Source organism: Bos grunniens, chromosome X (assembly GCF_055505025.1).
Source record: "Bos grunniens cultivar Pamir isolate PY7600 chromosome X, Bosgru_T2T1.0, whole genome shotgun sequence".
NCBI classification, from domain to species: Eukaryota; Metazoa; Chordata; class Mammalia; order Artiodactyla; family Bovidae; genus Bos; species Bos grunniens.
Window position 1 is genome coordinate 88,717,234 of NC_141194.1, and position 10,871 is coordinate 88,728,104.

General features: G+C 48.1%; 1 protein-coding gene across 3 annotated transcripts; it reads left to right on the forward strand.

Annotated features, from left to right (window-relative positions):
* The first annotated feature begins 333 nt into the window (after window positions 1-333).
* RIPPLY1 (ripply transcriptional repressor 1) lies at window positions 334-8,961 on the forward strand. 3 transcript variants are annotated; one of them, XM_086388873.1, is made up of 6 exons: window positions 334-601; window positions 5,737-5,956; window positions 6,831-6,885; window positions 7,526-7,590; window positions 8,149-8,341; window positions 8,653-8,961. In XM_086388873.1, exons 1-6 carry the CDS (start codon window positions 400-402, stop codon window positions 8,734-8,736), a joined length of 819 nt encoding a protein of 272 aa, XP_086244999.1. In that variant the 5' UTR covers window positions 334-399; the 3' UTR covers window positions 8,737-8,961. The 3 variants fall into 3 exon arrangements, with proteins under 3 accessions (XP_086244999.1, XP_086245000.1, XP_086245001.1); XM_086388874.1 differs by having other exon boundaries at window positions 335-601; window positions 8,149-8,961; XM_086388875.1 differs by lacking the exon at window positions 334-601 and having other exon boundaries at window positions 5,843-5,956; window positions 6,833-6,885.
* The last annotated feature ends 1,910 nt before the right edge of the window (window positions 8,962-10,871 follow it).

Below are 10,871 nucleotides of genomic sequence, written 5' to 3' on the forward strand. Positions count from 1 at the left end.
GCAAGCACCTTAACACGTTATTGACAAGAGACGTTTCAATGCCACAGCCATCAGTTTCGGCAATCCACCCCCCACCCCACAACCCCTGGTCGATAATGTGTTAATCTCACCAATAAATGAGGCTGAAAATAGCATTTTCTTCACAAGGTTGTTTGTGAGACCAGTTAATCCACGCGAAATGCTTAGAACAGTGCCTGCTACATAAATGTTTAACAAATGTTCTGTCCTGTTACTATCCGCTCCTGTGCCAGGATTACATTCCCTCTTCTGTCTGCCCACATAAGCCCCACCCTGCTCAATCATCCCTCTTCCATGAGGCCTCCTTGGCACCACCTGTTCTCCTGACCTCTATTAAACTCCCCAGCGAAAGCAAGGACTCTGACATGAACAGCACTAATTATGAGTCCCAGAATAACATATAGTCCCTTGCATGCCTCCTTAGTCATGCTCATCTCAGAAGACAGGCATCAGCGAGCAATACACACACACACACGCACGTGTGTGTGTGTGTGTGCTGTGCTTAGTTGCTCAGTCATGTCCAACTCTTTGCGACCCCATGGACCACAGCTCCCCAGGCTCCTCTCTCCATGGAATTCTCCAGGTAAGAGTACTGGAGTGGGTTGCCATTTCCTGCTCCAATCTAGTCCCTCAAGTGTGGTCAAATTTTATGACTGGGACCCACAGTAGGAAATGTTTTTTATGGCATAAACCAGGACATGCATTTATATATCTTTCAATCTAGATCTAGAGATATATGACTAAAGCAGAAGCTTCACAGAATATATACCCTTTCCCCACATGTTTCACTCTTCCGTTTGCTGTTCATTCAATTTGTTAAATGCTGGCTGCAACCCACTAAATCAGTTTTAAGCTCTGCCACTTGTTGTGACCCACAGTGTTCCCTGTGATTAACCCTATACGGGATGGGACTGAGACCTTCAGAGGCTCTAAACCATGAAAAGATTACAGGTGAAAGGTGTGGCCTGTTTATAGAGTGGAGGTCTCTAAAGGGGAGCTGCAGTGGAGGGTGCATGGAGGGCCTTGGAGGCAGAAGGCTGGAGAGGAAGGCTGGGCTTAGGCAGCAAAGGGCTTCAACTGACACACAAAAGAGACTGGATACTTACCATAGACAACTGGGAATCACTGTAAGTGTTTAAGCCCAGAAAGATCAAAGTTCGTCCCGTGTTATAGAAAGATCACGGGATGAGCTGGGAGGAGGATGATTGGAAAGACCAAGTCAAGAATGGGGGAATCTATTTGGAAGCTGCTTCCAGCATCCATGTGAGAGAGGATGGATGAGACCATAATTGAAGAAACAACCAGGAGAATGGGGAGCACAGAGGAGACAAACATGAGAAATGGTTTTCTCGTTTTCTCAAGCCCAAAATCAATAGGACTTGGCGGCTGAGGCTTTTAGCTTGAGTGACTGGGCCAATATGAAACTGGTTATCGAGGCAGGTACAGAGGAGGTTGGTGGAAACAAAATCAGTTCAGTTTTGGAACAGGTTTGAGACACCTATCAGGAACATTTCAGGCTGGAAATATGTCTCAATTTTTCATTCATTGAATAACAGATTAATGGGACTGGACATTTCTATCTTGACAAATAGGGACATTAAATAAATTAATATCTGCCATTGCCATCATTTCAGGAAAGAGAATATTTTGCCACCAAAAAGTTTTAAAAAGGCAGAATGTCAGAATAAAGGACAATCGTTTATAATTAGATACATTGAAATTATTGAAAAACTCTACTTTTGATGTTTTTCCCATTTTGCCATGACCCGTTGAAAACATTACTGTGTATCAGCTTTGTTTGTGGATTGTAATTGACAGCCACATATTTGAGGACTAAGCAGAAGAAAAGTCAGCAAAAGAAACACAGGGGGGTAGTTCCAGAAACAGGAGGGAAAACCAGCAGATAGTGACCAAGAAAGAAAGGAGAGCCTCAGAAATGAGGACTTGGCCAAGAGTGCCTTTGGCCACCCAGAGTTCAAAGAGATCATTGAACTTGGCACTTAGGTGGTCATTGGTGACCTTTGGTAGTGCCCTTTCACAAGGAGGATAGGGCTGAAGACAAATTGCAGTAAGTCGAAGTATGAATGGAAAGTTGAGAAAAGTATAGACTCTATGTTCAATGAATTTGAGGGTGAAGGAAAGAAAAGAGAGAAAAGGAAGGAGGGGAAGAGATATTTAGAGTTAGGGGAGCAAGAGAATACATTTAGGAAAGGTGGGACTTAATTCTGGGGGATAACAGAGACAGGTACTTTATAATCAGGAGGGAAAGAGCTGGTATAAAGAAGCCGAAGTTTCCTGAAGAGAAGGGTCATAATGCCCAGAGGAAGGCCCCAGAGAAGGAGGGTGGATAAGGCCAAGGCCAGGGTGAACAGATTAGCCTTTAACGAGAGGGGCACCTTGTCCCTTGAGAAGGGAGGGCTGGAGGGGAAGGAAGTTGGAGAGGCAGGCCAGTTTGGGGGGAGTGGGGCAGGGCAGTGAGGTAATTCACGCTTCAAAGCCTGTGTTTTCTCAGGGAAGTGGGAGGAGAGGTTGTTCTGTGGGGAGAGGGGAGGGGCAGGAACGTGGTAGGAGTTGAAGCAACTTTGGAATGTGGCCCAGGGAATGGGGACACTCAAGCTGGGGAGAGCTGAGGAGTGGAAAAGGGAACATGCTCCAGGGTGGTAGGGGGAACCAGGCCCCACTGACATTGATTGAGCCTGTCCGGTCCAGGTCTTGTCTCCCTCTCTAGCTGTCAGCACTGTGAGGCAGAGTCTGTTCCTCTTTATAGTTCATTCTCTTGCCTGGCAAGGTCCAGAAGTGTCTGGCCCAGAGGAGGCAGCAAGCCATCTCTGAATGTTCTGGCAAAGCAATCACTGACAAAACCCAGAGGCACCATAAGGCTGTTAGGGGTAAGGGAGGTAGGATCATAACTGCCGTGACAGGAAGTTCTTCATTTTGATTGTTCCAGACCTTTCTTGCCACCTTGCTGGCCACCTCACTCCTTTTATATGCTGAGGGCAAAGGAGAACAGCCAGGTTCGCATTCTTACCCAGCAACCCTTGCGGGTCTTAAATCCTTCAGACTGAGGAGAGGTCCCCAAGAGGGGCCAGTGGCTTTATCTCCCACAAGCTAAATAAGGCTGAGGCAATTCTTAGGGAGGTAGTGAGACAAAGCAGCTGGAGAAGAAAGATCCACAGACACAGGCCTGAATGCCACCTGAGCTGTAGGAGAAGATGCCAGGAGCTGGCATGAGGGGAACCCTCAGGCCTGCAGCTCAGGGGAGTGAAGGAGCTGGATGGCCCTGATTGTGAAAGATTGTGGCTGAATGAACACAAGTTCAAGATGGTTTGGCATGAGCCCTGGGCTCTGGAGGAATATCTACCTCTTCTCTCTTTCCCCGCTCCTGACCATTTTCAGGGCACCTAGAAGTAAAAAAGATCCCCAGGTTTGACAATAGGTCTGCTTCTTCCTCCTTCACATGCCATCTTCTTCCAGCCCAGTCTCTTCATCCTGGCTCCCTCTCAGCCTCACCCCTCCTTTGAGCCAGTGGCATAATACATGCACATTTTCATCTCCTGGAGGTAAATTTAGCAAGAACACCCAGAGACTGATAGAAACTCAGGCTCCATCAGCTCTGCTCGCCATCCCCCACTGCCCCCTCCCTCTAGATTTTCCACTCCAACATCCAGGATCCAGGATCCAGCCCGCACTTACACAATTCAGGGACAGAGGGCTTAGCCCAGTCCAAGACTTCACTCATTTCACCACATATAATAAAGCTCTGTTTATGGAGAACCAGTACATTGCCAGGTCTCTGGGTTAGGTGGCGGCTGGGCTGTTACAAAGTTTTCCTCTGACTGAGCCAAAATGTATCTCCCTGTAGCTTCTACCCATGGGCCTCAGTCCTGCCCTTTGAAGTCACACAGAACAAGTGTAATCTCATTTCAGTCAAATCCTCAGACATTTGAAAATGACTGTCAGTTCCCCAGCAGTTTTCTCTCCTCTGTGGATAAACATTTCTTTCTTTCTTTTTAATTTTGTGTCTTTACTTTTTATTACCCAAACAGTATCAGGGCTTGTGGAACTTTCAGGAAAACTCAGAAAAGCCTAAAGAAGGAAGTAAAAGTCTACCATAATCTTATTCCCAGGAACCATTGTAACTTTCTCCTTTCTCTAACCAGACTCTTTTTTTCCCCCCTGCATACTGTATATTCTACACTTCTTTTTTTTCTTACCAAAAACAGGATCATCCTCCAAGTTATGTGGTACAGGCTTCTTTTTTTCACTCTTCAATATATTAACCTTTCCCCAATCTTCTACCATGCCAGTTTTAATATGAACCTGTGTAACTGTTCAATGATTTATTTAACTGGCTTTCTAAAGTAAGACATTTGGCTTGTTTCCAGTTTTCCTTTGCTACAAAGAACACAGTGGGGTTGAAATTGGAAATGGGGGTTATGTGAACAGAGAAAAAAACAGCACTGGGATCAAATTATTCACACTTTTAGCATCTTTTTTTCTAAACTTTGTGTTGATAATTATACTTCCTAGAACATGATTATGAGTGCCTGCTTCGTATTTGGTGGTAAGGACTTACCCTAAATAATCTAACTTGTTTCCTATCACTGGACATTGAGGTGGTTTCTAATTTTTGACACACCTGGCTGTGATGAATATCCAAGAAGCTAAATAAACCTGCACCGGTGCTCGACACTGAGGTCAGTAGTCATATTTTCAAACCTCTGAAGCATAAGGAACCTGCCAATAGTTGTAACTGCAAACTGTTTGGCAAAGGCCCAGAAGACTGGCTGAGGCTGAGAGGATTGTGACCCAGGTGTTGGGCTTGCCCGGGGTCAGTACCCATTTACCCAGCGCCCGTCAGTGTTCAGCCTGACAGGGCCCTTTGGAACCACTGGGCTTGCATCCTCCTCTCACACTAGAGGGAACCGAGGCGCCAGGAACCCAGGTGCCAGGGTCAGAGATGGTCTTTCAGCAGACCTCCCCCAGCACCCTGGCGCCCGGACTGGAAGCTGAGATTTGAGATCAGCAATCTGACCTGGAAACCCCTGCAAATGCTGCCTGTGCTCCCTTCTCAAACCACAGATGGCTGAGGCTGGAAAGGGGATTCAGTCAGGCACTTCTGCAAATGTACTGCCCAGTAAAGGGGAGGGCGTGGAAAGAAGACTTGAGGTCCAACCCACAGGCAGCAAGACCAGCCCCACCCAGATGCTCCATTTTTCTCTAACCTGGGGGATATGCTTCATAGTGGTCACCCCATATCCAGTCCACCTGGCCAATATATTTGGGGTTTGAACTGAAATAACGTGAGTCTCACTTGCCTCAGTTGTCCCTTCTCACTGTACTGGTCTCTCTCCCCAGCACCTGACAACTTTCTGTGGTTTCTAAGGCACTTCCCTTGTTCCCTTCCCTCAGGCCTTGCTACCACCTGGGGAATTTGCACAAATGGTGTTCGATTTGCCCCTTTTGTGTTTTCCTTTCTGACTTGGAGGTAAAGAACCGCCCTCCCCCCTGCCTATGGACTCTGTTTATTCAACTGGGAGAAATTTCACACCCAGGAACACGGGTATCCCTCCCCAAGCCCCTTTTCCTAAATCTTCACACACACACACACACACACACACACACACACACGCACACTGCTCCCCAGGTATCTCATCCTGACATGTCCCTGAATAATTTATGAGTCCAGGCAGGCCTTATAAAAAGTTTGTCTCCCAGGAAAAGCCAGAAAACTGCGGGACACTCTGAGGAATCACAGCCCCTACAGCCTGCCTGGCCTTTACACCCTAAGGATGGACCCTCCTGCCCCCGCTGCTGCCACCCCTGCTCTGGCCCTGGCCTCAACTCCAGCCCTAGCACAGGACTCCCTGGCACTGCCCTACCTGGGAAACCCATTGCCCCTTCTCTCCTCTGGACAAGAAGTAAATAAACATGAACGGTAAGTGGAACTTGGCCTTTGGTCATTTGAACTCAAGCTTAGTGGGGTTCCTGGGACAACAAAGGAAATAAGAAGTCCAGGGCCCCCCTGTTCTCTGTGCTCCCTCCACAACTCAGACTCTAATATCTCAGCTGGCTCTTCACCTCACTAATCCCTCTGATTGACAGGAGGAGACTTGGGGACAGTGGGCATTGCCAAAGCTGAAAACTGAGCAGCCAGGCCCTCGTGTGCCAAGTTGCTCAGTCCACTGAGGGGCAAAGGGGAGACTACCAGAAAATCTGGATTGGACAGGACCTAGGCTGAAGAGCAGGGAACGAGGTTCAAAGTGCCAAGAGGCTAATGACCAAGGGACTGTCTTTTTCCGACCACACCATAAGCTTTCCATTTGCTTTTTTCATTACCTTTTGAAGTCTAGTGAGGAAGCAGTGGACCCAGAAATATATTTGGCCCCTTTCCCCATCCCAGGAAGAGGGCAGAACTGTGAGCTCTACTTTGGGGGGCAGGAGGTAGGGGGCAAGATAGTTTCTACCCAACCCTCATTCATTCCTCCAAACGTTTAACCGTTCACTAAACATTGACCGAAACACCTACTGTGTACCAGGCATTATGCTTAGGTGTTGGGGATTCAGATACCATTGAACATAAATCTGCCCTTAAGAAGCTCTAAGGTAACTAAACAGATAATCATCCAACAGATGTGATAACACTGTTGAAGCAGAGGAGTGCCATCTGTCTTGACCTAGACTCAGGGTCCTTAGGAAAGTCTTCCTGCAGGAGATGGAAGCCGAATCAAGTTTTTGGAGGGCTTCTTTTCTTATCTCAGGGAAGCCAGACTCTTTCTCCTCCACCAACTAATCTCTCCTCTTTGTCCTAGAGGAGCTTGTCTTTGGAGGCCCTGGCTGACCTCTACAAATGACCTCCCCAGGCAGGTGAGGAAACGTGTGGATTTGGTGAGTTGGAGCCCCTGTCCCACGTGTTCACACACACACATGACCACGTGCAGGCACTCAGACCTGGTCCCTTCCCAGAGGGGCCCCCAATCTCTGACCTTCAACTCAGGCTGTAGACCCGGAAAAGCACTTTCTCAGCCTTGCCCACTTTTGAGTCCCACAACAGCTCTAGGAGGAAGGCAGGGAGCCGAGGCCTCTGGGGCAATTTAGCTGTGCAGAAAGCTGAGCCCCAGAGCATGAGAGGGACATGGGCAGGCTCCACGGTGCATGTGAAGTGGGGCTAATGCTAGAATCATGGTCTCCTGGCACCCAACCGTGGCATTCTTTCCCACCCCCCCACCCCACCCCCGCATCTTTGCTGCTCAGTAGAACTCTGTCCCCTGGACCATCTCCAAACAGGTGTTAGAACAAGGACAGGAAAGCAAACAACCCCCCGGACTCTGTCCACTTGTTGTTCAACTAGAATCAGGACAGATCCCCTTATGGGACGGGGTACTGAACCCCAGAGATGTCTAAGGTCTTTTCTAGATCATCTTACCTACAGGTTGCTGACCCCTGATACAGAAGAGGCAGTTATCTGACCATGCACTTTGAGCCACATGCGTTTTGCTTTTGACAGGCCCCCGGTGGGACAACAGGTGCCAAGGTCACCAAGGTTGACTTTGAGTTCCATCACCCGGTCAGGTAAGCTTCTGGCACGAGGCGCAGAGCCTGATGTAGATCTATTAGCCTTTTAAATCCTCACAACAGCACTATGAGGCAGGAGGAGGGAGGTACTGCTATGATCACTCTTTCACAGACCAGGAAATGGAAGCTCAGAGAGGTTAAGGGACTTGGCCAAGGTTGCCTTCCCTGGAGTCACTGTCAGTGACCCCTAAGAATGAGCCCCTGTGGAGAGATCAGTGAAGAAAGCCTTAGTAGGAGATGGAGGACACAGGGCTAGAAAATTCTTGGCTGCAGGCCTTCTGGGGTGGGGAGTAGGGAGTGGGATCAGTTGCAGGATTGATATACGCCAGGCTTGGGTCTCTTCACAGCTATAGGCCCACCAGACATGACCTTTCTGCATGGAGCCATTTTGTAACACTCCAGAAGGTTCTGTTACAAAGCTCCCTTTCTTCTTTTTCCATCTCACCCCATTACTGCAACTAAGAGTTTAGGGGCTGGCTTCCTTCTTGGTCCTACTGACCCTTCTGCACATGGCAGCCTATCCAAGTTGGGACCATATTTCTTCTCTGTCCACAGACTCTTCTGGCCTAAATCCTGCTCCTTTGACTACCTGTACAGTGATGGGGAGATTTTACTGAAGAACTTCCCTGTCCAGGCAACCATCAACCTCTATGAGGACTCAACCAGTGAGGAGGAGGAGGAAGTGGAGGAAAGAGAAGAGGAGGAGAAAGAAGAAGCAGATGGAAAGGGGCCAGAAGGGTGTGTGAAGGTACCAGGGTCAGCACCACACAGGGCAACAGCTCATTCTCCCTCCCTGCCCCTGACCTGTCCCAACTGAACCAGTTAGTCTGATGGGGTTCATTATGCCTGGCAACATTTCAGGGCATTGATTAGCCAGGAATTCCCAGGAACAGTTCTCTGGATTGAAAGTTGGGTCCTCAAGTTACCAGCTCACCCTGGCTACACCCAACAGATCTGTAAGCCCAGCCCTCTGGCATCTTATTGGGTTGCTGTTGTGTTGCCAACGAGAGGGTCCTAGGAACTCTAGGGGAAGGAAAACTTGCTTTCTGAACCCCCCAGGGAGCAGATGAGGATGAAGCATGCCTATGCAGAGAACTGTCACTCTTCAGGGCTCTGACTCCCCAACCATTCAGGTGGCCATGAAGTCCTGTCTTCCTGTGGTAAGCCTGATTTCTGGCTTCACCTCCATGGATGCAATACCAACACCAGTTGGGGTGCCTTTCTGACGGACCTTGCAGGAAGGAAAGGGGACATCTAAACCATCAGTCTACTTTGGGGATCGCTTCCCTTTTGGTTGTTATCTACTGGGGTCTGTATTTTGTCATGAGACCAATCAGGAGAAAAATAAACTAGATGATGTTTACCTTTTTTCCTGGAACTGGACTGATTTCTTAACTGAACTCTGCCCATGTTTTGAAGTCATGGGCAGAGGGTCAGAAACCAGCTCAAGGCCAATCCATTGCTCTACCTGAGGTCAATTGACAGATCTTTCTTCACAGGGATGTACCACGGGAGGCCCACCATGGGGCCAGGCCTTCTTGGTCAACTTGTGCAATCAGATTTGATTAAACCTTAAAGACAGCTTGGGAAGGGGGAAAAAATGGACCTCAGAGGGCAGCTTAAAAGTCAGAAGCAGAGCTGGAGGTGGGGGAAGGTTAGAGATGCAGCATCAGCTGAGCCTTGATGATGAGCCTGTGCATGTGGGGAGGGGCCTTGAGAGGCGACCAAGTCCTAAAAATGTTACCTTCTCAAGTCCCTTTGTATCTGCCATAGCTCAGCTCCTCAGACTCACCCCTATCCCAAACAGCCTTTGAGTCATTTTCTTGCCTCCAGCATGTTCCACTGCAATTCATCCTCCACATGTGTGCGTGTGTGCTAAGTTGCTTCAGTTGTGTCTGACTCTGTGTGACCCTATGGACTGTAGCCCACCAGGCTTCTCTGTTCATGGGATTCTCCAGGCAAGAATAGTGGAGTAGGTTACCATGTCCTTCTCTAAGGGATCTTCCTCAACCCAGGGATCAAACCCTTGTCTCTACATCTCCTGCATTGGCTGGAGGATTCTTTACCACTAGTGCCCCTGGGAAGCCTACAGGCCACTAGATCAGACCATGCTGTGCCCGCTGCTCAAAGCCCTACCACTGCTTTTCATTGCCTCAGCAATAGTTGGACTTTGTTTTATAAGTCACAGATCTTTCTGGGAATCTATAGCTTTTCTACTCAGACACTCACAAATCAAGTCCTCAACTTGATATTCTAGGCTGTTCAATTGCCAGTTCCTGCTTGTCTCTTTAGACTTGTCTCTCAACACTTGAAGCTCATGCTTCCTGTCTTTGAATGTGTCATGGATTCTAATCCCTCTGTGGCTTTAATGCTGTCTGGAATGCTTTTTCACTTTTGTCTGATAAGCTCCCATGCATCCAACAGGACTAGCTCAGACACCTCTCCTGTGAGAAGTCTCCCCAGACTCCCAAGCCCAGGCTGGGTGCCCCCATCATTCAGTACCTCAGCCTTCTACCATAGCATCTACCTCTCCTCCTTTGCAGTAAGATGGGGCCGTGTTTGATATCACCACGTGACTTTTTTGCACAGCACACTGTCTGGCACAAGAGAGGTGCCCAGGAAATGCTGAAGGAAAAAGATTTGCAGATCTTTTAAAAACAGTTCTTAGTAGAACCACCTCCATCCCCTCACTTGCTGGCTTCCCATGTCTTTGCCGAGCTACAGACAGGACAGGGTAGCATTATCTGATTCAGGAGCAGAACACTGCCCATCTTTCTTTCTCTCCTCTCTCAACTTAAGACAGGTTGCTCCAGTTCTGAGCCCTCACTGGGACTTCCCTTAGTTGGACACAGCCTTGGGCAGCCCACCAAACACACACTGGTGCCATCTATTGGTCAAAATTTAACTTCGTTCCTTAATTAAGCCTGCCAGGCAGTTGACCTTTGATCACTTTAATCCTTTTAGGCCATTCTGTTTCTGCTTGTAGGTAAAGTGGAATTTACCAAACTTCTAGCTGTATAACCTTGGGCTACTTATCCACTCTGAACCCCAGTCTCCTCACCTGTAAAATGGGAAAAGTCATGGTACTTCCTCTCAGGGTTTTGTAAGGATTCAGTGAGATAATATATGTCAAGTACTTAGCACAACTCCTGGCACATGGTAAAAGCACACAATAAGTAGTGGTATTCATAGCAATCATAGTTGTAGCAGTGGTTATTATTAATTTTATGTTAGAAATCAGCTAGTAGGCTAGAGTCAGCTAATGACTGGATTTATTC

Excerpts from the sequence above, each read along its gene's own strand:
- RIPPLY1 (XM_086388873.1), top strand. The coding sequence starts at position 400 with ATGAGTCCCAGAATAACATATAGTCCCTTGCATGCCTCCTTAGTCATG. Across the intron at positions 602-5,736 it reads CTCTCCATGGAATTCTCCAG|GAAAAGCCAGAAAACTGCGG; the intron begins GTAAGAGTACTG and ends TTTGTCTCCCAG. Across the intron at positions 7,591-8,148 it reads GAGTTCCATCACCCGGTCAG|ACTCTTCTGGCCTAAATCCT; the intron begins GTAAGCTTCTGG and ends CTCTGTCCACAG.